The sequence below is a fragment of the Papio anubis genome, chromosome 6 (assembly GCF_008728515.1).
Source record: "Papio anubis isolate 15944 chromosome 6, Panubis1.0, whole genome shotgun sequence".
NCBI lineage: Eukaryota > Metazoa > Chordata > Mammalia > Primates > Cercopithecidae > Papio > Papio anubis.
In genome coordinates this window covers 21,592,298-21,619,095 of record NC_044981.1, presented here as the reverse complement: position 1 = coordinate 21,619,095, position 26,798 = coordinate 21,592,298, and the positions used below count along the sequence as shown (strand labels likewise).

The 26,798-nt window shown below is 44.5% G+C and overlaps 1 protein-coding gene and 1 pseudogene across 1 annotated transcript; both read right to left on the bottom strand.

Moving 5' to 3' along the window:
- Positions 1-3,230: 3,230 nt before the first annotated feature.
- Positions 3,231-7,245, bottom strand: LOC103883518 (annotated as a pseudogene).
- A 136-nt stretch (positions 7,246-7,381) lies between these two features.
- Positions 7,382-13,417, bottom strand: SOX4 (SRY-box transcription factor 4). The gene has a single exon (XM_021937031.2). The coding sequence runs from the start codon at positions 11,455-11,457 to the stop codon at positions 10,030-10,032; it is 1,428 nt and encodes a 475-aa protein (XP_021792723.2). The 5' UTR covers positions 11,458-13,417; the 3' UTR covers positions 7,382-10,029.
- Positions 13,418-26,798: the final 13,381 nt, after the last annotated feature.

Genomic DNA, 26,798 nt, shown 5'->3' with positions numbered 1-26,798 from the left:
GCCTCCCGGGTTCAAGCGATTCTCCTGCCTCAGCCTCCAGAGTAGCTGGGATTACAGGTGCATGCCATCATGCCTAGCAAATTTTTTTTTTTTGAGATGAAGTCTCGCTCTGTCGCCAGGCCAGAGGGCAGTGGCACCATCTTGGCTCACTGCAAACTCCGCCTCCCGGCTTCAAGTGGTTCTCCTGCCTCAGCCTCCCAAGTAGCTGGGACTACGGGCTTACGCCACCATGGCCAGCTAATTTTTGTATTTTTAGTAGAGATGGGGTTTTCACCATGTTGGCCAGGCTGATCTTGAACTCCTGACCTCAAGTGATCCACCCACCAAGGCCTCCCAAAGTGCTGGGATTATAGGCCTGAGCCACCGTGCCCAGCCCAGAGCTGTCTTAAAAGGGAATATGAAGGACAAAATATGGAAAACAGAAGCAAGATTTGGTATTGGGAGAAAATCAACACACAGAGGAAAACTAACAGAATACCTGAGCAATATTAATTATCTGCATAATCTTTTTTTTTTTTTAGACGGAGTCTCACTCGGTCGCCCAGGCTGGAGTGCAGTGGCGCGATCTCGGCTCACTGCAAGCTCCACCTCCCAGGTTCACGGCATTCTCCTGCCTCAGCCTCCCCATTAGCTGGGACTACAGGCGCCTGCCACCGGGCCCAGCTAATTTTTTGTATTTTTAGTAGAGACGGGGTTTCACTGTGTTGGCCAGGATGGTCTCGATCTCCTGACCTTGTGATCTGCCTGCCTGGGCCTCCCAAAGTGCTGGGATTACAGGCGTGAGCCACCGCGCCCGGCCATCTGCACAATCTTGATGCTAAATTGGCAACCACTTAACCTGCTCTCTAGAGCTGCCATGGATCTTGAACGCTATTTCTCCTAGAACTACCATGACATTTTCAGTTCCCTCGTAGCCTTGTGTTTCTTTGTAATAAAGCCCCACGATTTCAGGTTACTTGAGTGATTCTGTTCCTTGCAATCACAGAGCCTAGCAAAAGGAAAAAAAAAAAAAGTAAGGCTGGTAATGCAGAAATGGGAATCAGCCTGATGAGTTCTCATGGAAGAAAAAGACCAAAGAGAGTTGATCGCTGTTCTCATGTTTATTTCGGTAGTGCTAAAGTCCCCATACTTTGTCACCATGTCAGTGTCAAGGCTATTACTGTGATTGTTCGCCTTTCTATTCATGTATGTTATCAGACACTTGGGATAGAAAAATCATCTCAGTATGATTTGCAGATGTATCTACTTACATATTAAAATAATCTGTTCACCTTCTCTGGGGGTTAAAATGATTGTTTGAAAGTTTGGTTTACTTTTTAACCTGTGTTCATTTAGACATATCACTAGTTTTTCTCTCCTCAAACCACTTTACACCTAACCAGCACCAGGGTACGAAAACTGTCAAAAGCCTTTGTCTATAAGACTAAGACCCAGCAACTTTCCACTTCTAGTAACTACTCAAGGAAAACTCTCATGTGTTTGAAAAGACATGTATAAAATACATTATTATAACAATAAGAACTGGAAATCTTAATCCGTGTTCCCTTAATTTACTTGACATTCTTTGGGAGATATCGGAATTGCAATGTACTACTCACCTTCATCTTTTGCCTCTTATTTTTTCTTTCCTCAAGCTTTTGGATTCATTGGGTGCTTATCCAAAAAATTAAAATTGTTAGTAAATCCCCCAATGTACTTAGCACCACCTCTTTCAAAGACAGGCTTTTGGACCTACCTCGGCCTAGAGAAGGAACAAAGTGCAGTGTATTTTGAGACTACAGACAGCCCTACAACTTCCCAGGAACTTCAGATAAATTATTCAAAGTCTAAGGGGAATTGGCAAACAGGAGAGATAAAAGGCCCACATAGAAAGTGTGGGAATGGGAAGGGAGAAAGCAGGGGCAGAGACTGAAGGTCAGGGGTTCCAGAAGAGACTATTTTCACAGGCTTTAGGTGTTGATCTGAGGAAGTTAGGGCAGGGGCTGGTAGGAAAGAAGGTAACAACCAACCACACATACAAGGGGAGCTAACTGATCGTTCAACAGGACCCTTCTGCTTAGCTCTTGTAAAAGCAGTTACATGCATCGCATGCATTAGCCAACCATCGCCCTGCACTGCTGGGCATTCACTGACTGGAGAGAGCCTACCTACTAAGGATAATAGACAGTGTTTTCACTTGCCTTTCAACTGCATGTTATGTCAGGAAACAGCACATTTATTATGTGTTTAAAAACTAATCCAAAGAATTATGTATTTGGAAAAATATCTAAAGAAGCAAGTGGGCTAAGTAAATGATATTTCATTTGTTTCTTAATGTCCTACCCTTAAAAAAAACCACTCAAATGGAATACCCTTAGAATGTCTTAGGTATGATGCAAAGCAGCTGTGTATATTGGTGCACAAATGACTTAGAACTTGGTCCTTAAACAAAAAATCTGCAGGGTAGGCCCTACAAGAAACTTCCTGCCATGACTTGACTTAGGCCTGTTTGGCGGTACTCCATAAACCAATTGCCCTGAATTGAAACTGTCAAAAGAAAATAAAATGGGCTAAATTTATTATCACCTGTATTCACAAATATACACACATAGAAGTCCATTGTTAACTAAGGCCCAAACCAAAATGCAGCAGCCTACTCAGACAGCCCCCTGGGAAATACCGTTTACTGATGTGAGAGGTTTTTTTTTTTTCTTCTTTTTAACATAGAGAAGGAAAACAACACATGCAGGAAACCATAAAACCCTTCAAGTTAACTGTAGCCAACGGTCAATCTCATTAGGATATAATGGGTAGACGATATCCCTCTCTATAAAGGCTGAGTGCGCTCTGAATAATTTCCAATTTTCTCACTTGCTGGAAGCTCTGCCTTTTAAACAACAAAGCAGAAGTTTCAGGCACTGTATTTATGTCATTTCTGTTCTCTGCCTTGGATACTTCTTCCGAACATCAGACCCTGGGTTCATCTTTTAGTACACAGTTGTTTAACTGGAATATATATACATATTAACTTGGCTAATTACTTAAACTTACTTTTTTTTTTTTTTTTTTTTTTTGGAGATGGATTTTTGCTCTTGTTGCCCTGGCTGGAGTGCAATGGTGCAATCTTGGCTCACTGCAACTTCATCTCCCAGGTTCAAGCGATTCTCCTGCCTTAGCCTCCCAGGTAGCAGGGATTAAAGGCATGTGCCACTACACTCAGCTAATTTTTTTGTATTTTTAGTGGAGACGGGATCTCACCATGTTGGTCAGGCTGGTCTCAAACTCCTGACCTCAGGTGATCCACCCGCCTTGGCCTCCCAAGGGACTAGGATTACAGGCATGAGCCATATCCCCAGCCCAAACTTAAAACTTTCAACTAGGACGGTGGAAGGGCATCCTTGAGAAAATGGATACGGAGTCAGAGGGCTAAGGGAAGTGCAGGGACTGCCAATTTTTGCCAAGGGACCAAGCCTTCGGTAGAAATGGAGAAGGCGAAATTTCTAGGCTGATTCTAGGGCTCGGGAGATAGAGTTCCAATACCCTTTCTGGCACTTCTGACCTTGTGACCTCAGATCAGCCATTGGGCCATTCTCAACTCAATTTCTCCATGCTGAAACAATGAAGGCGTCATAATCCCTTGCCTGCATACTTATCGGGAGAATATGCTAAAATACAGTGAGGGTACTGATTTCCAAACTTCAATGAGCATTGGGAATCTATGAGGGGGGTGCTCATTAAGGCCCCATCCCCACTGTCTGACTGTGGCTGGCAATCCGCATAATCGCTACTCTTAACAAGAATCTCCAGGTAATTCTGATGCTGGGGATTCGTGTAGTGGACTGAGAAACATTGATTCAGGAGATTTATTTTTAGAATTTTTTTTCCAGCTTTATAATTTAATGGCTGTGCAAGTCCCAGTCCCTCATTTCTACCGCTCACGGGCCCACTGCTCTGGGATCAGGGTTTTCTGTTCAAAGGTATTGATGTGCAGGAGCCCTTCTGCTAGGCACGCGTTCACCAGCCGGTGTCTCCGAAGCAGGGACTTGCGCTCGAACTTGGCCGACACCGCCAGGACTCGGAAGCTACAGGCGCAACGGCTGCGGTGGTGTTGTCCTCCACTGCCACATGCTCCGCCGTCAGGTCCCGCTGCAGCTTCTCCATGAGGTATTCGGCGCTGAGTTCCATGGCGATAGTCCAGCTGGGGCAGCAGCCCAGCGGGCACAGAACCCCAGTTCGGACCCCGGCCTCGCTGCTTTGCTCCCTAGTTTTAGAATTTAAAGCATCTTCTATGTTGCTGGCACTGTGTTAGGCTTTACATACATTAGCTTTTTAGAACCACCCATAAAGTCAGGTTCTAGCATTCAAGGAGCCCATGGGGTAGGCCAGGCATTACGACATATCACACAAGTTCCGCCTCACTCTGTTCTCAGGACAGCTGTCTACATTAGATAGCCCTCTTTCTGTATGACGATTTAAAACACGGAAACTTAAAGAGGCTGAGAAATCTGTCCCAGGTCCTCCAGCTTGTTGGTTTCAGAGGCAGAATTCTAATTCACGTTTTCATGCAATCCAGCGCTGGTACTTACCACAGGCAGCATAAAATGCAAATGCATGTTGTAAGTTCTTAGGGCCCCATGGAAACCATGTAAATGTTAAGTCAACAAATAAGAATTTAGCATTTATTATGTGAAAAGAAGGAGCGAAAGCAAACTGGGGAATACGAGAAGTATTCAATGCCTAATTCCTGTCCTTCAAGAATTCCAGTCTATCAGGAAAGAGCAGTTTGGTTATACTGCAATTGGAAGAACTGGAAAGTTGGGCTAAAACCCTTTATGCGGGGCCTTGAAGAGCAGCCTGTGAATTCTGTGCTTTATCCTGGGCAAAGGGGAATGGCCATAGACACTTGGCAGAGCCTGAAACACCATGCAGATGCCTGGCGATGCTTTCTTCCCACCCCTCCACTTTAGCTTTCAAATGATAGTGAAAACTAAGAAATGCGTATGGAGATCTCTCTCTCCAGAAAGAGAGGGTTAGGGGTAAACCCTAGTGAATATGGGTTAGAGAGGTATTTTGTAGGCCTTAATAGGAGGGGTGCCAGGAGGAGGCACAAAACAAAAACCACCAGAAAGAGAAATAAAGCATACCAACCTTACACTCTGAGAAATCCAAATGGATAGATGAGTTTGTATTCTTAAAAAAAAAAAAATTTTTTTTTAACATTTCTATCTTTGCAAATACTTCCTCGGGATCCCTAAATTTGTTTTAAATTCATAATTAAGCATTCTGATCCATAGCATTCTCCAGACCATGTCTTCTAATTTGTGTGTACCCTACAAACACAGGAAACCCTTGGTAAATGTTGATGTCCATTTAACCCTTTGCTTTCTTGCTTTCCTCAGAATCCCTTAGCTCCCCTAGTACCCCAAGAGCAGGGTAAAAACAAACCCCAAAAGCCTTTCCAGGAGCTGGGCCCACCCTCTGAGCTTACATGCTTTTTTTTTTTCTTGGCACTTAAAGGGATTCAACTAGGAATTGACAAAACTTGCTTAAGCAAGTATCATGGATTCACATTTCTGATGGAGCACAGGGCCAGAAGCAATTGCTTGATATTCTTAAAAGAAAATCTGAAACTTATTCTTTTCTATTGATCCCAATTATCTGAAAGTAAAAAAATCATACTAAATCAAAACTGTTTGGTTTCATATGTTTATTATGCCTTCTACCACCTAATACGTAAGTATCCCTTATGAATGAAAACAGACTCAGAGGAAAAGACATTGTACAAAAATGCTTCTTACGTTTACTTTACCACCTGCCAGGAAGGACACACACATTTCAGCTTTTATTTTTAAACCAATGTTATCAAAATTCTTAAAGGAAATATTTAAAGCATCTGCTTTTACATGGAGAGTCAAGGAAAAATAAGTTCTGTTTTAACAGGAGAATCCTCCAAAATAAAAATATACTTTAAAAGAGATCCATCATTTAAAAAACGCATCATTTAGGTTGCATTTATGTCATGCTATTGATATCCTGGATCTGAAAAAAGCTAAACAATTATCACTGCAATGAACACAAATTAAAAGCACTTTTCTACAGAAGGGTTTTTCCTTTTGCAAAGATCTTTGAAGAAACTTAGATGCCATGTAGTTCTAAGGTCATTTTAAAAAATGGAATTCCAATTGCAGAACACAAATGCAATTAAAACTTAATATATGAGCACCATACATGAAAAAAATGTTGAAAACTAGTAGCTATCTTTAAGAGATAAATTAAATGGAAACACAAGTTATATTGGTTTTTGGGGATGGATCATTGCTTTCCATTGGACAACCACAAAACCTCCTCCTTTTAGACCAGTCCTCAAAGTTCTCTTTTTCCAGGTGTACCTTCCAGCATAATACTCCCTAATCTACAAGTAATCCAAATGAGTAAGGGATTATTTCCAAACACTTCTGCTTATTAACCCCTCCTCTCCAGTGCTGAAAAACTCAAGACATGTAAAAGACACATTTTTAACACACATTTGGAAGTAAAGATGGCTTTTGTTAGTTAATAGCAATTGTTAACTCTCAAAATAAACAGGAAATAGTGCCACTTAGCAAGTTGCATGTTCCAAACCCAAGAGTATTAGGCCTTAAGAAATCCAAGAACTTTTTCTCTTTGCAGTCTAAACAATCCTGCCTGATTCTTAGAAAAAGCACAAATCTCCAGCAGCCAAAGTGCTATTTTGAGAGACAGGGGGCTTTCCTCTGAGCCCATATGGAGCCAGCTTCTCCAGGTCATCTTTATTGATGCAGTTCTCTTACATTAACACCATGTTGGGCATGGCAAAAAATGGAGATCGCAGCACCACATCAACCTTTCTGCTTGAGAAAAAAAAAAAATTGCATACACCTTTAGCATTTCATCATCGGTAAAAGTCTAATCCTGTATAATCTACTGATAATTTAACAGCTTATTTGTCCTTAACCCTTGGAAACCAATTATAGCCACTGCTAGAGGTAAGCATGGGCATATCAAGGAGAAAGCAGCTCCAGGAGCACCAAGTTCAAAAAAAGATCAGCTAGCCAGTTTCATCTGTGAAGAATTCTGTCCACGTTGCCCCTCCCCCTCTTTTTCAGATTCCAAGACAAAGGTCGTTTTTAAATATGGTAAACTCAGAAAATTCCTAGAAAGCATGTGTTGAGTTGACACATATTCAGCTGATGCCATCATTTCAGGGTCAGGAGAAATCTGGCCAAGAGACATTTAATATTCCTCAATAAGGTAGCATTTGACAAGACTCCTCTGATAACTTATTTTTTTTAAAGCTAAGGCAGATTGTGTAGTGTCTAGATACCGTAGGGCTTTTCCCATCCCAAACATTGGGCATAATAACGACAAAAGTCAAGATTTAGGGTTCAGTTCCAGCTGATTTTATTTCCTTCTCAAAAAAAGTTATTTACAGAAGGTATATATCAACAATCTGACAGGCAGTGAACTTGACATGATTAGCTGGCATGATTTTTTCTTTTTTTCCCCCAAACATTGTTTTTGTGGCCTTGAATTTTAAGACAAATATTCTACACGGCATATTGCACAGGATGGATGGCAAAAAAAAGTTTAAAAACAAAAACCCTTAACGGAACTGCCTTAAAAAGGCAGACGTCCTAGTGCCTGTCATGTTATATTAAACATACATACACACAATCTTTTTGCTTATTATAATACAGACTTAAATGTACAAAGATGTTTTCCACTTTTTTCAATTTTTAAACACAACAGCTATAAACCTGAACACATATGCTATCATCATGCCATAAGACTAAAACAATTATATTTAGCGACAAGTAGAAAGGATTAAATAGTCAAATACAAGAATGAAAAACGCAGTACATAGTGTCGCGAACTCAAATCGGCATTTAGATAGATCCAGTGGTTTAAACGGCACGTTTTTGCTTATAAAAAAAGTGCAAAAAAGATGTGGTTTACGAGTTAAAGCTACAGAATCCCTTTTTGCTGTAAATGCACCAGTTTTAAAGCCTCTGGACAGAGCAGTATTTCTTTTAAAACTTTGTTTTTCTTAAAAGCTTACAGTGTTTGGCTAATTCTCCTCCCCTTTTTACAAGACGGGGATCGGAGGGTGGACACTGGTGGCAGGTTAAGGGATACTGTCACTTTAAGAAGCCTGCAGATTGAAGTGTAAACATGGAGAAATTAGGGGCTGATTTTTTAAACTGTGTGAGATATTAACCAGCCGCCCTGTTATAAAATCAGGAAATCCAAACAGCGATTTACACCGATTAACACCCCCTTTATATATTTTTTACAAAAATACACTGAGAAAATAATCAAACGTTTTCATCTCTCTTGTCTTTTTTTTGTTTTTTAAAAGTGTCAAAAGTCTACATTTAAATATAAAAAATTAAAAGTTAAAACTCTAGCCCTTCAGTGAAGGAGACGTAAAATGGCGTGGGTAACAACAACTACCAAAAAAAAAAAAAAAAAGAAAAAGAAAAAGAAAGAAAACAAGGAAAAGAAAAGGAAGGAATAAAGAAATAAAGTAAAAAGAAAGGAAAGAAAAAAAGGGACAAAAGCAAAAAAATGTTTGGCCAGTATAAATACGTCCACATATAAAATGGCATCTGATTACATTTACAAGGAAAAAGAAATACGAGGATGGAGCATCGGTGAAGGAAAAAAACACGTCTTCTCATTTACACCTATAAGGAATAAACACACACACTGAGAAAAAATTTGGTCCTGAATTGTTTTTTTAAAGTCCAGCACAGATTTGAGTTGCGTTTGAATCCTTTAGAGAGTTAAGAATGAAAAAAAGCTGGTGATAATTTCGTTGTAGGAATCAAACATAGCGCCATCTATCTGCTTTTTATATTATCCTACACTATTTTAAAAACTGCTCAACAGTCTTATACAGAAATCTTTAAAAGATAGACAGGATAACATGCTATATTAACCCCACCATTGAAATAATCCAACACCATCACGATTCCGATTAAGAGAAGAAAAAAACCTTTTTTTTTTCCTTTTTTTTTTTTTTTTTTTTCCGAAACCACTCGCTTTCCACTGACTGCCCCTGTACCACATCAAACAGTCTCCTCTCCTCCACGCCTCCGGGGTCTGGGAAGTCTCACCTCACTGATTTCACGTAGAAGGAAGGCGCAGGACCAGCAGCCGCCGCCGCCTGCTCCCCAACGCGCAAATCCATTTCAGTTTGACCGTGAACCCCCTTCCAGTTCGTGTCCTTCTCCGCCCCCGCCCCTAGCTCCCGCTGCTGGGCTTCCAACGGGGTTCTCGGGTCATTTCCTAGCGCCGGTCACTCTGGCTGGCCTCCTCCCCTCAACATCTCCTCCTCTGGCTGCAGACGGGGCAGGGGGAAAAGGAAGAGAGAGAGAAAAAAAAAGCCCCAAACGGGAATTCGCCTGCGTGGAGTCTCTCAGTCCCGGCGCTCCCCCAAAACATCTGCCATCGGCCAAATTCGTCACCCCGGAACCTTCTGTCTTCATCAGGCGTTTAAAAAAGGGGGAGGGGAGGGGAGCGCTGGGTTATCCCCTCCTTTCTTGACCAAGAAGCAAAATAAAACAAAACCAAGGTGGTGATGCAGGAACGGGGAGATTCCTTCAGTCTCTAGAAAACTAACTCGGTTTCTTGCTGGGGGTGCAGACAAGTCCGGAAGCTCTTTGGAAGGGGAGGGGGTCTCTTCAAGCAAAGGGGAGGAAACTCGAAGTCGCTTTTTTTTTTTTTTTTGCCATCAACAACAACATCAATAACAACAATAACAGGTCGCCCCTGTCTACCCTCTGCCTCCTCCGCGTCCCTGCGGCTGGGCATAGTGGGTCCCCGGCCCGGGAAGGTGGGGGATGGGAGCGCGGGTCCAAAACGCCGCCGCGCTCCTTTCCGACGACGGGAACGCGGTCGAAGCCAGCCCTGCTCATTTTTTTTTCTTTTTTCCCTTATCTCTTTCAACTCTTCGTCTGTCCTTTTCGTTTCATTTTTTTTTTTTTTCTCCTCTCCTACCCCCGGCGCTCCCCCCTGCCTGCGCGCCCTTCAGTAGGTGAAAACCAGGTTGGAGATGCTGGACTCGAGCCAGTCTCCCGAGATCATCTCGCTCACCTCGGGCGTGCAGTAGTCCGGGAACTCGAAGTGCGAGCCGGAGCCGGGCTCGAAGTTAAAATCCAGGTCCCGGTCGAGCGCCGACGACGAGCTGAAGCTGCCCAGGGACATGCTCTCAAAGTTTGAGCTGGGGTTCAGGTCGAGCAGGTCGTCTTCGAACTCGTCGTCGGAGGACGAGGAGCCCGAGGAGGAGGAAGAGGAGGAGTGGGACGAGGCCGAGGAGGACGCGTGCGAGGGCGCGCTGGACGGGGCGGGCGAGGCGGCGCGCAGGCTGGCGTAGCCGCGGTGGTCGGCGGGCGAGCGGCCGGCGGCGGGGGACGAGGCGGCGCTGCTGCGGCCGCTCAGGCTCGGCGCGTCGGGCGAGCAGCCCGCGCCCTCCTCCTCGTACAAGCCCAGGGGGTCGCTGGGGTCGGCTCCCGCGCCCACGCCGCCCACGGGCGACGACGACGTGCCCAGGCCGCCGAACAGGTAGACGCGCTTCACCTTCTTCTCCGCCAGGTGCTTGCCCGGGGCCGCAAGCGCTGCGGAAGCAGAGGCCGCCGAAGAGGCGGAGGCCGAGGCGCTGGGAGTCCGCGCCTTGTACAGCGAGTGGTGGTCGGCGGCGGCGCCCAGGGGCAGCAGGGCGGCGGCCCCCGCCTGTTCGGCGGCGAAGGAGGAGGCGGCGGCGGCAGCCGCTGCTTTCCCGCCGCCGCCGCCGCCTGCCAGGATGAGCTTGGCGTGCGGTTTGCTGACCCCGCCGCCCGCGCCGCCCGCCACTTTGGAGCCGCAGCTCTTTTTCTGCGCCGGTTTGGAGTTGGCGCCGCCGCCACTCGCACCGCCGCCTCCTCCCCCCGCGTTGCTGCTCCCGCCGCCGCCGCCGCCCCCATGGCCGCCCCCGCCGCTGCCACCGACCTTGTCTCCCTTCTCCCCTGGCTTGGAGGAGGCGGCGGCCGAGGAGCTGGAGTTAGCGTTGCCGGATTTCACCTTCTTCCTGGGCCGGTACTTGTAGTCGGGGTAGTCAGCCATGTGCTTGAGGCGCAGCCGCTCCGCCTCTCGAATGAAAGGGATCTTGTCGCTGTCTTTGAGCAGCTTCCAGCGTTTGCCCAGCCGCTTGGAGATCTCGGCGTTGTGCATGTCGGGCGACTGCTCCATGATCTTGCGCCGCTCGATCTGCGACCACACCATGAAGGCGTTCATGGGCCGCTTGATGTGCCCACTCGGGGTCTTGCACCAGCTCGGGTCGTCGGCCTTACCGCCCGTGGAGGCGGTGGAGCCGGGCGTGGGGGAGGAGGCGATGCCCAGCTCGAGGCCGGCGCCCGAGTCCGAGCTCTCGCCGGCCAGTAACGCTTCCGTGTTCTCGGCATTGTTGGTTTGCTGCACCATGGCCCCGGCTTGGCGGGCGCCCACGCGCGCTCACACCCTCGCGGCGGCCGCGGCGCGATCGCCGGGCCCTCCCGGCTTCCCGGGCCGAGCACACGCCGAACGGGAAGACGCGCGCGGCGGCCGAACTGGCCCCTCAACTCCTCGCAGGGGCGGAGGTGGGCGAAGAGAGAAAAGTCCCCAAAAGATGCGGGGAAGGAGTTCTCCGCCTCTCGCAGAGGAGTTATAGTTCCCAGGCTGGAGAGTCTCTCCCTCTCTCTCGCTCTCTCACCGCGCTGCAGTTTGCTGTCTCTCGGCTGAGTCTGGAGACCGTGCTAAAGTAGAGAGGAGTTTCTCGAATGCTGGTTGCTGAAGCTTCCAATACAAGTTTCTCGCGGCCTCCCAGGCAAGTCTTTTTTTTTTTTTTTTCTTTTTCCCTGAAGCAGTTGATTCCAGTTCACGAGCGCTCTCGGTAGCTCAGGAAAGCGACATAGTCTCTAGCACTTAGTCCCTCTCCTACAATGCAAAGCAAAAAAGACTCTGGCTCCAGGACTGTCTGTGGGCGGAATCGGCACTAAGGAGTTTGTGCAATTATTTTGTTGCAAGGTAGGAAGCCAAAAAGCCTGCATGCAACAGACTGGCATGAATAAATGTATGTTTCTCCCTCCCTTCTGCAAGAAGGGAGCTGGTAATGGCAAGAATTCCTCCAGTGCAGACTCTTAAAGAGCGTGCAAGAACTAGAGACCCGACAGCTAAACAGGCCTCTTCCCCTCACACACAGTTTCTCCTGCTGCAGCTTAGAGCAGACCCCAATTCCGCCTCGCGCCTCTTTATCCTTTCACAGTCTTGGCTGCAGCCAATCAGCTGCTGTAACCAACGCTTCCTCATGCCAAACCCCTCCCCCGGGCTTCCCATTGGCTTGGAACCCGATGCAATAATAATCTCCGCGTGCAATGAGAAGCTCCAAATCTGACCTCATTCCAATTTACAGAGCAAACTTTTTAAAAGGGCTAGAAGTACAGCTGAGATTTCTGCTGCCTCTTTTTTCCTTTTGCTGTGTGTGTGTATGCGCGCGCGTGTGTGTGCGGGCGTGCGTGTGTGTACAGTGTGTGAAGAGGATGTTAATGCATGAAATTATTAAAGGGAGAGACGGAAATGTATTCTAACCATTATGTTAGATAACAAGGGGCTTGGAAGGGGGCGGGGTAAGGGTGAAATACTGTAAATGGAAGCTTTCTGCTTAAAAGCCAAGTGATTATTTTTATTACTTCTTTTCAGCATTGGAATAAAGAATCAGCCTCTCGTGCAAAATCTGTTCCCCAGCTCTTTCTTAAAGCCAAAGCTGTAAAGGGGAAGGGAAAGCCACAACAATAAATCAATGGATATTGAAAACCATTAAGAAAGTGGTACCTAGACACCTGTCATCACAATTATTTTAACAACTCTAGGTACAGCACAGATGTTGATGTATTGTGTAAATCCCTTCAGAACCATTTTTGTGCTGTTTGTGGAAGGCAGGGAAGACCTCTTTGCAATAATTGCTTACTCTCTTAACCAAATAGGGGTCAACTATGGTTATTTAATGATTTAAACTCCCTGTAAATCCTGCATAGCCCAAACAGAGGAGCTTTCCGTGAAACACATTAGGTAGTGCTCCATAATTACCTCAATGGGCAAATTTCCAGAGTTTTGTATAGGATGTATAATCGTATGTAAAGGATGGAAATCGGTTTTACTTTCTAAATATTTGTTTTCCCTGTTTTCAGAATTAAAGATTGCTTCACTCTCTTCCCTCTCCTCCTCCCAAAGCCATCTCCCTCCTTTCCTTCTTATATATTTCCTCTTGTTTTTTGTTACTTGAATCGAAGGGAACTGAAAAACCAAGGCAAAGAGAAACTGTAGAAGGAGGTGATAAGTGGTAGCAGAAGAGAGTAGGGCCTCCGGATTCATAGTACACCTGGCTGCTAATCCTTCTTACTGGTTTGTAACTATGGGGATGTGGCGAAGTCTCAGTTTTCCTCATCTATTATATGGAGGAGCTACTTCATAGAGGGTTGTTGTGAGGGGTCAAAGAATTTGTGACTATGAAGCACCTGCTCTATTGTAAGCCCTCAATGAATACTAATACCTTCCTTTCTAATTCAAATACCAGACATGCTCCTAGTAAAAGCTGCATGTTGTTCAAGAGACTAACACAGAATAACCACTGATGTAAAAAAGTAATAACAGGCCAGGCGCAGTGGCTCACGCCTGTAATTCCAGCACTTTGGGAGGCTAAGGTGGGTGGATCACTTGAAGTCAGGAGTTCGAGACCAGCCTGGTCAACGTGGTGAAACCCTGTCTCTACTAAAAATAAAAAAATAAAAAAATTAGCTGGGCTGGGATGCTTGTGCCTGTAATTCCAGTTACTCGAGAGGCTGAGATGGGAGAATTGCTTGAACCCAGGAGGTTGCAGTGAGCTAAGATTGAGCCACTGCACTCCAGTGGGTGATAGAGTGTGACTCTGTCTCAAATAATAATAATAATAATAATAATAATAATAATAACAACAGATCATTGATGTGAACCATACAAGGACAATAGTGGCAACCCTGCCATTCCATTGATTTTAAAAGAAAGGAACTCCATGAAGAATACTAAGAAGAATGTGGCAAAGAAAGGATGCCAAGGTATTCAAAATAAATGTTGGCCACAGAAATTACTTGTTTTCCAACGTCTGAAAATTAGAATTGTAGTAAAAATCAGCTTTCCTTAACACTATAATAGGAAACTAATATTCTTCAGGCCAACCATAAGTGGTTAGGTAAGATCAATCCAAAATAATTAAGTCAGCTTTTGATTCAGATTAAACTAGTGCTGGGTAGTAAATTTCTATTTATCTTGTCAAACTTATAAAGTATGTAGGCTGGCAATAGGCCCAGGTTGTCAGACTTAGAATTTTACTGGAAAGAACACCCTATGTAGCCATCTGACTGGCTCTGTAAGGATCAATCACAAGCAAAACTCTTTTTGTGGGTAAAAGCAAATAATTTTTGACCATTAGCTACTTGTATTATATATATTTTTTTAAATGAGAAACAAATCCTTAAAAAAAGAAAAACCCAAACCAAAAACACACAGGCACCTTTTCTGCGTAACAGTGTTGCTGTGTTATAAACTTCATTTTATCTGGTGTGCATAGAAACACATCCTTAAATGTTACCAATCTGACAAAAAAAAATTATTTTAAGAGGGCTATTATCTATAAGATCAATGTTTTCACTAGGATAAACAAGAATATATTTGTTTTTGGATTTGTACTAACTAATGACTTGAGGGTGTAGCTAGTTTGATAATTCAGTCAAGTTGAGTATCAGTATTATTGATTCTATTTCTAAGTCATTTATGCTTCCATCATCGAATATGATGGGGAAGAGTGGAAATTAAAGCAGTCATATATTTCTGCTTAAAACACATGGATTTTTTAAAGGATGTACTAAAACATAGCCACTGGCCTCATTCTTTTGTTATATGTATTTCAACAAATCCAACAAATTTTAAGACACACCATTATATTACATTCCACCAAGGAAGAAGAACTGCCAATGAAACTGTGATATCCCCCTAGATGTAGGATGTCTCCTTATTTCAGAAGAGTTGAAATGAAAAGAAAAATTTCGTCTCAGACTTGATGAAATATGGTATCAGTAACTTCCATTGACTTTATAAGATGATTACTGTATATATATTTATATATTACACAAGTGCTTAGACTTCTGAAATAGATCTGTTCTAGTGAGTTAGTTCTCTTACAATGTAAGAAAACATATGACAAATGCCCTTTTATTAAAATCACCTTTATGACCAAGTAAGTGTGTGCACACTGGAATGTATTGGATCTCTCAGTACCAAATAATGAGAAAAGATTTCTCCCTTCTAATTCCCTAACTTCATATGCTCTGTAATCAGTTCTCCATTACTGACATTTTGTTTCCAAAATACCAGATATTTGGTGGCCCCTACTAAATCAGTACTCAGTGTTCCCTCTGCTGGCTTTGCAGTACATGAAGTAATTCTTAATGCTACTCTTTTAGCTCTATGAAGAGAAAGCCAAGATTATTTTGCAGAAAAAAGAAGTCCTGGTTTAGAATAATAGACTGTCTTTATTAGCAATGATGTTAGACATTTCAAATTTTGAATTAGGTATTTTATTCCCTTAAATGATGGAATTCCATTTGAGATGTAAGTGTAATATCTGCTAATGCATTTCTTCTGCTCTCACACATCTACACAACAGAAAATCTCACATCCATACAATTATGAGGCATAGATGACATAAGATTCTATTCCACTGCTTAATATATTCCTTTGGCATGGAGGGAGGGACCTGAATGGAAATTAGTTTAACAAATCTGGATTTGCACTGATTTGCAAGATTTTGCCTTGCCTTGGTTACAGAAACTATGACTGTAGGAGCTAGTCAGACCTGACAAGTATTCAGTTCAAATAAAATAAAGAGGAGGAAAAACTGTATAGTTGTTACTTTACCTGACAAGGAAGAAGCCCTGGGAAATCTGATGCATTGGCCTTTGTCAACTGAAAGGTGCCAGTATTTTTGGTTCCACACTTTATGGAAAAGAAGCCTCCATATGAGACTGATTTACTTCTCAGTCAAGTACACAAGCATAACTTGCACTTCATCCTTTTGGGTTGATGACATTGCATTGTAACTGGGCTCAGCACGGAATGGGGGTGAGGGGGTGGTGGTGCGTGCATTGAAAAAAATAATATATGGAAAAACTCATATTTGCAAAATATCAAAATAGGATTCTGGGGTAAATGAAACCTAGGATTTATTTTTACCGCTAGAATAAGCTAAGAGTTAAGAAACCTGCATTTCTAACAATTTTACTATTTTCCTCTCATAACCAGTGACGAGCACACAGCTTAAGCTGTTCATGCCAATGCCAACTCATTATTCCTTTCCTCTCCATTTTCTCATTAAAACAAGCAGAAGACGAATGTTTGCAGAGCCACGTAGATTGCAAGCATGAACACAGGCTTCTGCTTCACTTCCAGAGGCAGAAGCATGGCACCCGGGAAGAGCCTGTCTGCAGCCAGCCGGCTCCTAATCTGGGGAGAAGCAGCCGCCAGGTGGCATCGCTGAGCCTCCCTGCGCCCGCGAGGCGAGGTGGGAAATCGTGGGGATAGTCAGTTTTCTTTCTTCTCCCCCTTCCTCCTCTCCCGAACCCCTACCACTCCCTACCACTGTACCTTCTTTAGTTAGAGGCTTAAATGCTCAACGAGTAATAGGGTATGTCGATGAATTGTGATCTTTTTTTTCATAAATCAAAGTTTAGGGCAACCACCCGCTGCCTCCTGCTCACTTGTCAGGAGCTCCTGGTGACCGGGGAAGCCTAGACCAGCCTCCTGTCTGGATCAGGTAACCCAACTCGAGGGGATTATCAATTTCCGTTTCCCTGTCTTCTTGCTAAAGTGAATGCAGTTTCTCCGGCTTCGGAGAGCGGCTGCAGAGAAACGGCGCGCCTTACTTAAGGAGGCCAGTGCAAAGGCCACCCCCTACTCAAAAAAAAAAAAAAAAAAAAAGAAAAAGAAAAAGAAAAAAAAAGAAAAGAAAAAGAGGTTTCCTTCAGGCAGAACGCCTTTCGGAGAGCAGCGACTCCGTCTCGCAGGCACGGCGCTCTCCCTGGCTTAAGCTCGCCGAGGATTAATGGTGCTCAGCCTCGCTCCGCCGCAGCGGCGGAGCCTCTCCTTTCGCTTACAGTTAGAGGGAGGACCTAGATTGGAATCGACTCAGACTGTGCTTTCTGGAGGAAAGTCCTTCCTACTGTAAACATGTTTCAGGCGATCCTGTCAGCAGCATTTTAACACCCGTCTTCCGTTTAGGTTTTACGACCGGGGAAGGAGCTGAAGACACGCGCGCGCGCACACACACACACACAAACGCGCGCGCACACGCAACCCAAGCGAGGACACCTCCCGCACCCTCGCGGGCTCCCAGTCCTTTGAATTTGCAACCGGTCGCGGATAGTCGAGGGGGTGGGGGTCGTTTCCTGGGCGCTTGGCTCCTCCGTCCTCCTACCACCATCCCCTGGCCCTTGGAGATGCTATCCAGTTCCATCAGTGACCAGAACTGACAGCCACTTGGCCCCTGCTCTCTCGAGTGCCCAGCATCCTTTGCTCTGGACAACTAAATGCTCTCTGTGAGCCTTGCTTGGATGGTACGGTGCGCGCTGTGCGTGTGGGACTCACTCTTCGGCAGGCACACGACCTTCGTACACCGTTTGGGCAACCATCCACTTCATCCCCTCCCTGGACCCCGCAGGCTGAGGCCCAATTAAGAGCGCGGCTGCCTGGTCTCTTTCAGGAGGGCAGAGCAGGCTGTGCGTGCACGGCGCGCGGGGGGAGGAAAAGGGCTGAGAACTGAGGGAAGTAGACAATTGGTTGCACCCCAGTCTTCAAGCGGATCACGGAGGGGCAGGCGTGCATTGGCGCCTTCCCTCAATCCCTCGGTCGTGCAGGAAAGACTGGATGGCGGGGGCTCTCTGAGTCTGCGAGGGCCATGGAGGCGCCCCAGGGTGCCAGGCGCCCTTGTCAAGGGGCGCGCCCGACGCTCCAGATTCGGTCCCCAGCACCTGTGGGAGGCGGTTTCGGGTCTGAGAGAAGGGAACATATGGCAGGTAGTTAACAGGGAGAGGCTGCGCCCTGGGCGCAGTTACGAGGAAGCCAGGCTCTGCGGAAGGTCTCGGCTCGCTTTGTCCTCCTTGGATCAGCTGGTCTCTGCCTTTCCCCTGGCAGCTGCGACAGTCAGGCCCTGGCGCAAGCGTCCGGGTGGAGCTGCCTACTCTACCCGGGGTGGCGGGGGTGGGGGGTGGGGGCGGCAAAACCACCCCAGTGGCCCCAGCAGGCGGTCTAGGTGGGGCACGCCCCACGGGCTTCCCACCCCCAACCCAACTGCCCGTTGTAGCAATTACAGTTTTAGCCCCGTAGGGGAAAGCGGGTGATTTCGCTTTTGGAAAAACACTTCAACAAGAGCAACCCTAAGCCAGCGTTACAAGCCAGTTGACCTGCTATTGGAGGTTGTGCGAGGGCGGGCTGGGTCGCGCGCGTCTGCCAGGGAGGGAAACCCGCTGGGGAGTGGGCAGAGGGAAGCAGAGCAAAATGTCAGATAACAGAAAGAGGGGGAGGAGGAGGAAGAAAAGGCGCTTGATTGCAGAGAGGGGAAGTGGGAAGGCACGGAGACCGCGTTGGCTGCCAAGTGACGCGGGTCAGGAGGAGAAGGACGAGTGCGTGGCGGGCAGCGAGTATAGGACGCGCGGGCCCCCTTGCCAGGCAACCGATCTCCTTTCTCCCAGCCCTTCCCCTCCCATGCTCCCGCCGTAGTCAGACATCACACTTGGCGCAGACAGCGTTGGGGGAACTCCTAGGGATGGGAGGGGTGGGGTGGGGTAGGGACCGTAGAACCTGATGCCCCAGACCGCGCCTGGAGTGCAGTACACCTGGCAACCGGGACTCGCCATCTGTTCCCAGCTACCGCCTCTCGGGCCAGGGGTGTGGGCCTGGAGAAAGATAAGAGAGTGGATGGCTTGGCGTCAACCGCCTCAATGAACTCAGTCAATCAACGTTTATGGTGCTCCTACTGTGTGCCGAGCGCAGCCTGGGTCCCCTCCAGCTGCTGGTCTCGGGAACTGCACCATCTGTTCAGTTAGTCAGCAAGCTAGAAAAGAATTCTGTGTGTATGGTTGTAAAATAAGTTCAAAATTCTAACAATAATGCATATGCAAATTTGCCGTGAAAGAAGGGTGATAGAGATAGCTTGGGGGATCTGGAGAAGTGTTGAGTCTGGCAGTACAGAGGTTTTGTGATTTTTCACTGCTTCCTGAAGCATGAAACTCCCATCCTTCCTGTCCCACATTCCAAGTTAAAAAAATAATTTAGTGACACTTTATCTGGCTATCACGATTCAAAAATAACTGAAGGCTAGTACTTAAACACTCAAACTTAACTCATTAATTTCAAAATATCAGACCCAAACCACTGCCTTATTGTAACAAATATTTTGTAATATAACTTTACTCCCCTGAAATAAAATCTGTGGATTATATAACTGTGCACAAAATTAAAAAAGAAACTATAATGTTCAGACTATAATACTAAAGGAGAAATACACACTAGGTAATTTATAATAAGACAATATACACTTCAGATATGCATGATGGGGCTGTATTTCACTAGAACCCCCAAAATGTTGTCCAAAAATTTAAAAATTCTCCCTAGGGAGTACTACTGCTTAGGCGTGAATTATGCACTATGGGTGGCAGGCAAATGCTAAATAATCAGGATGCTACTTGTATTCTGAGTTCTTAAATTTATAGTGGATGTGGTAGATTCTTATAATCATCCTCCTATTACATGTGCCTTTATGTGAACCTGTTTCTCTCTGATTCTGGATTCGGTCACTGAGTTGCTTTAGGAAATGGAGCATTAGCAAGCATGAGACCAACAGACTTCACAAGTGCCCATGTACTGGGGTTTCTCCATTGAAACCATCATGTTGTGAACCTACTCCAGTGAGACCATGAAAATATCATGTTGTGAACTACCTTCAGCAGTCTATCTTACTGGAGGATTGAAGGCTCCATAAGGAAAACCAAGGTGCCCTTCCAAGGCCAGCATCCCAGGCATGTGACTGAGGCCATCTTGGACTCTCCAGTTTTGGTTGAGCTGTCAGATGACTACAGCCACAGGAGTGATTCCAGATGGGTACAACAGAAGAATCACTCAGATTGACAGCCCACAGAATTATGAGAACTAGTAAGTTGCATTAAATCACTATGCTTTGGGTAGTTTGTTATGCAGTAATAGAGGTCAGAGTTGTATTAATTACAATGCCATTTGATAGATGCCAAAATATAAGTTCATGCAAGAAGGTAACTTTTTCTTAATGACTCTAGATCTTTATTAAAAATTCAGTCAATATTTTCATCAATGCCCATAGTGGATATAGGAGTTAGCTAAAATTGAATAAACCCATTGAAAAAGACATTCCATGCAAATGGACACCAAAAGCGAGCAGGAATACTTGTACTTTTTTTTTTTTTTTGAGATGGAGTCTCACTCTGTTGCCCAGGCTGGAGTGCAGTGGCATGATCTTGGCTCACTGCAACCTCCGCCTCCTGTGTTCAAGCCATTATCCTGCCTTAGCCTCCTGAGTAGCTGGGATTAAGGCACCCACCACCACGCCCGACTAATTTTTGTAGTTTTAGTAGAGACAGGGTTTCACCATGTTGGCCAGGTTGGCTCTTGAACTCCTGACCTCAGATAATTCACCTGCTTCGGCCTCTCAAAGTGCTGGGATTACAGGCGTGAGCCACTGTGCCCAGTGGTGGAGTACCTATTCTTATATCAGATAAAACAAACTTTATTTTTTTGTTTACTATTATTTTTTGAGACAGAGTTTCACTCCTGTCGCCCAGGCTGGAGTTCAATGGTGTGAACTCAGCTCACCACAACCTCCGCCTCCCAAGTTCAAGTGATTCTCCTGCCTCAGCCTCCCCAGTAGCTGGGATTACAGGCATCTGCCACCACGCCCAGCTAATTTTTGTATTTTTAGTAGAGACAGGGTTTCCCCATGTTGGCCAGGCTGGTCTTGAACTCCTGACCTCAGGTGATTCACCCACGTCAGCCTCCCAAAGTGTTGGGATTACAGGCATGAGCCACTGCACCCGGCCAAAACAAATTTGAAAGCAACAGCAGTTTAAAAAGACGATGAGGGACATTATGTAGTGATAAAAGGTCTTGTCCAAGAAGAAAATATCACAATTCTAAATATATATGCACCTAACATGAGCTCCTAGATTATAAAATAATTGCTAGTAGGCCTAAGAAATGAGATAGAAAGTAACACAATAATAGTGGGGAACTTCAGTACTCCACTGACAGCACTAGACAGGTCATCAAGACAAAAAGTCAACAAGGAAACACTGAATTTAAACTCTACCCTGAGAAAAATGGACTTAACAGATATTTACAGAATATTCAACCCAACAACAGCAGAATATTCATTCTATTCATCAGTGCATGGGACTTTCTCCAAGACAGATCATATGATAGGCCACAAAACAAGCCTCAATAAATTTAAGAAAATCGAAGTATCAAGCACTCTCTCAGACCACAGTGGAATAAAACTAGAAATCAACTCCAAAAGGAACCTTCAAAACCATGCAAATACATGGAAATTAAGTAACCTGCTGCTGAGTGATCACTGGATCAAAAATGAAATCAAGAAGGAAATTAAAAAATTCTTCTAACTGAATGACAATAGTAACACAATCTATTAAAACCTCTGAGATAACAGCAAAAGCGGTGCCAAGAGGAAAGTTCATAATCCTAAATGCTACATCAAAAAGTCTGGAAGAGCATAGACAGATAATCTAAGGTCACACCTCAAGGAACTAGAGAAACAAGAACAAACCAAACCCAAACCTAACAGAAGAAAGGAAATAACCAAAATCAGAGCAAAACCAAATGAAATGAAACAAACAAACAAACAAAAAACGCAAAAGATAAATGAAACAAAAAGCTGGTTCTTTGAAAAGATAATTAAATGGATATACCATTAGCAAGATTAGCCAAAAAAGAAGAGAGAAAACCGAAATAAACTCAATTAGAAATTAAATGGGGCCGGGTGCGGTGGCTCATGCCTGTAATCCCAGCGCTTTGGGAGGCCAAGGCAGGAGGATCACCTGAGGTCAGGAGTTCGAGACCAGCCTGGCCAATGTGGTGAAACCCCATCTCTACTAAAAATACAAAAATTATCCAGTCATGGTGGCATGTGCCTGTAATCCCAGCTACTCGGGAGGCTGAAGCCAGAGAATTGCTTGAACCTGGGAGGCAGAGGTTGGAGTGAGCTGAGATTGCACCACTGCACTCCAGACTGGCCAACGGAGTGAGATTCTGTCTCAAAAAAAAAAAAAGAAATGAAGTGGGAGATATTACAACTGACACTACAGAGATACAAAAGATCATTCAAGGCTACTATGAACACCTTTACTTACATAAACTAGAAAACCTAGAGGAGACGGATAAATTCCTGGAAAGATATAACCCTCCTAGCCTAAATCAGGAAGAATTAGATACCCTGATCAGTCCAATAAGCAGTGAGACTGCAATGGAAATAAAAAAAATTACCAACCAAAAAAAGTCCAGAACCAGATGGATTCACAGCTGAATTCTACCAAACATTCAAAGAAGAATTGGTACCAATCCTGTTGATACTATTCCACAAGATAGAGAAAGAAGGAATCCTCCTTAATTCATTTTATGAATTCAGTATCACCCTAATAACAAAATCAGGAAAGGACATAATCAAAAATGAAAACTATAGATGCTGTTCTTTTTTAAAGATTCCAAAAAGTCATTAGATATGAATACTTCTGCTTCTAAGTACAATGTGGTAATAACAGAAGGCAATTACAACTAGAAAAAAACAAATTACATTAAAGATATCAAAGATATATAGATGCATATAAGACTGTAAGAAATAAATTCTAGAGAGAAATGTCTTTGTTATATGAACCGAGATTGCTGGCCATTGTCTTGCCTGGGGCATTTTCTGAGTCTGGACACAGGCTTTCATAGACAGAGCAAGCAACTGTACTAAAGGGAAAAAGCGGAATTTTCTTATTCCCATCTGATTCCGCATGGACAAATTGGAATCTACAAGATCATCAAATGAATAGCTCTTCCTCACAGATTACTCATTGAGTGCTAGGGCAGTATAGCAGACTGGTAGGCTGTGCCACAAAGACTCAAATCAAAGACTCAAATCAAATCAGAGAGAAATCAACTGGAGGCCAAGTCACGCTCAAGGCAAGAAAATACAAAACAAGAAAAACAAAATATCTCCCTTTCAAAAGATTTGCCAGATTTTGAACCTGGATGAAGAGAAAATAAAGAGCTAAGCCCTATACCTCTGAAGGACAGAACTTTCAAGGTGGAGGAAATAGAGAGACTTACCAGTCTCCCAATCAATGGATTACAGGTAGGCCATGCCCCAAAACGGGCTGGGCAAGAATGGCAGAATAAAATCTCCAGAAGTGTCTTGGTACTTAGGAGACAAAGTTCCATGGAGGGAGGAATCTGCAACAAACATAAGAAGGTCTGGCCCTAAGATAGTTGAAAACACATGTAAGCTGCATTTAACTAAAGGTGCAAGCCAGCCCCAAACTAATGCCATTCCTGGTTGGCTTGAAATGATCAGTCGTTCACCTTATCCACTAACAGACAAAACTACAAATTCTCTCTGGGTGGAGAAAGAGTAACAATTGCAATGTGTGTAGTAATTTGATATACAGGGTTCATCCTACAATATTATGTGATGGGCAAAGAAGCAGGTAAATATACATGAAGAGAAAAAGTAGAAAATAGAAGCAGGCCATAACCTGCTTCCAGGTTCCAGATCATCCAGATATTAAAGTTTGCAGACATGGACTTTATTATAATTGTTTTTTTCATAGAAGAAAAGAAATTGTGGAAAAAGTAAATGAAAAGATGAAACATTTAAACAGAGAATCACAGTTCTTTTTTTTTTTTTTTTTGAGAGAGAGTTTTGCTCTTGTTGCTCAGGCTGGAGTGCAATGGTGCGATCTCGGCTCACTGCAACCTCCGTCTCCCGGGCTTAAGTGATTCTCCTGCCTCAGCCTCCCGAATAGCTGGGATTACAGGCATACACCACCACACTAGGCTAATTTTGAATTTTATTTTTTTCAGTAGAGACCATGTTGGTCAGGCTGGTCTTGAACCCCCGACCTCAGGTGATCCTCCCACCTCAGTCTCCCAAGGTGCTGGGATTACAGGCGTGAGCTACCATGCCCGGCCAAGAATCAGAATCTTTATTTAATGAAGGAACAACCAGGTCCAGTGTCTCACACCTGTAATCCCAGCACTTTGGGAGGCTGAGGTGGGTATATCACTAGGTCAGGAGATCGAGACCATCCTGGCTAACACGGTGAAACCCCGTCTCTACTAAAAATACAAAAAATTAGCCGGGCGTGGTGGCCGGTGCCTTTAGTCCCAGCTACTCGGGAGGCTGAGGCAGGAGAATGGCGTGAACCCGGGAGGCAGAGCTTGCAGTGAGCGGAGATGGTGACACTGCACTCTGGCCTGGGTGACAGAGCAAGACTCCGTCTCAAAAAAAACCAAAAACCAAAAAACAAAGAAACAAATAGACATTCTAGAAATGAAAAGCACTATCTTTTTTTTTTTTTTTTTGACAGTCTCTCTTTGTCGCTGAGGCTGGAGTGCAGTGGCACGATCTCAGCTCCCAGCAACCTCTGCCTCCCGGGTTCAAGTGATTCTTCTGCCTCAGCCTCCTGAGTAGCTGAGATTACAGGCACCCACCAAGATGCCCAACTAATTCTTGTTTTTTAGTAGAGATGGGGTTTCACCATGTTGGCCAGGCTGGCCTTGAACTTCTTAGCTCAAATGATCTGCCCACCTTGGCCTCACACAGTGTTGGGATTACAGGCATGAACCACTGCCCAGCCATACTCTATCTTAATGTAAGAGCTCATTGAATGGATTTTACATAAAACTAAAAAAGCAAAAGTCAGTGTCTTAGTCCATTTTGTACTATACTATAGAATACCTGAGACTTGGTAACTTTTATTTATTTATTTATTTATTTATTTTTGAGACAGAGTCTCGCTCTATCACCCAGGCTGGAGGGCAGTGGTGTGATCTTGGCTCATGGCAACTTCCGCCTCCTGGGTTCAAGAGATTCTCCTGCTTCAGCCTCTGGAGTTGCTGGGATTACCCACCGCCATGCCCGGCTAATTTTTGTATTTTTGTAGAGACAGGGTTTCACCATGTTGACCCGTCTGGTTTTGAACTCCTGACCTCAAGTGATCCACCCACCTTGGCCTCCCAAAGTGCTGGAATTACTGGTGTGAGCCACTGCGCCTGACCGAGACTTGGTAATTTATAATGAAAAGAAACGTATTTCTCACAGCTCTGGAGGCTGGGAAGTCCAATATCAAGGTCTTGGCACCTGGTGAAGCCTTTCTTGCTTTGTCATCCTGTAGTGGAAGGCAGAAAGGCTAGAAAACTCAAGAGAGATTGAGAGAGGGCCAAATCAAACTCAATCCCATGATAATGACATTAATCCATTTATGAGGGCAGAGCCTTTATGGCCTAACCACCTCTTAGAGGTCTACCTCTCAGCACCGTTGGATTGGGGATTACAATTTTAACATATGAACTTTGGGGAACACATTCAAACTACAGCAGACAGGAGTAGGACATCTAAAGACAAGTCAATCGAAAATATTCAAATTAAATACAGGGAAAAAATGGAGAAAATAAAACAGAGTGGAAAAGGTTTGTGGAATATAGATATATGGTTTAACATTGTGTTACTGAAGTCCTCTAAAGAGAAAACGGATAGTGGGTCAGAAGCAACATGAGGAGATGCTTACTGAGAATTTTACAAAATTGATGATACATATCAATCTATAGGTCCAAGAATCTTAGTAAGCCCCAAGTAGCTTAAAAATGAGCAAACAAACAAACAAAAAACCTGTCTTTGAAAACCAGCATCAAAGATAAAATCTTTAAAGCTGTCAAAGGAGGGGATGACAGATTTTGCTAAAAGAAGAAAAAAAGACTTAAGACTAACTTTTTAACAGAAACTATGGAGATCAAAAGACAATATACTGACAATTTTAAAGATTTGAAGCTAAACAAAAAAGAAATGCTGACTCTAGAATTCTAAAACTTAAAAATATTCTTCAAAATAAAGGTTAAGACTGGATGTGGTGGCTCACAGCACTTTGGGAGGCTGAGGCGGGCGGATCACCTGAGATCAGGAGTTTGAGACTAGTCTGGCAAACATGGTGAAACCCCGTCTCTACTAAAAATACATAAAAATTAGCTGGGTATGGTGGCGTGTGCCTGTAATCCCGGCTAGTCGGGAGGCTGAGGCAAGAGAATACCTTGAACCTGGGAGGCGGAGGTTGCAGTGAGCCGAGATGGCGCCGCTGCACTCCAGCCTAGGGGACAGAGTGGGACTCTGTTTAAAAAAAAAAAAGAAAGTTAAAAAGAAAATAAAATTAAGCAAATTACAGTTAGAGATTTTGTTTCTAGCAGACACATACTCTAAGAAACATTGAAGGAAGTTCTTCAGGCTGGAGGAAAATAATATGAAATAGAAGCACAGAAGTACAGGAAGGAATGAAAAGCATAAGAAGAGATAAACACCTGGGTAAATATAAAAAGATATTGACTGTTTGAAGCAACCATGGTAACTACGTCTTATGGGCTTTATGCACAGAAGGAAAATACATGGCAACAGTAGCACAAAGAAT

What these genes read in the sequence shown, in the direction of transcription:
- SOX4 (XM_021937031.2), bottom strand. Translation starts at nt 11,457, where the DNA reads ATGGTGCAGCAAACCAACAATGCCGAGAACACGGAAGCGTTACTGGCC.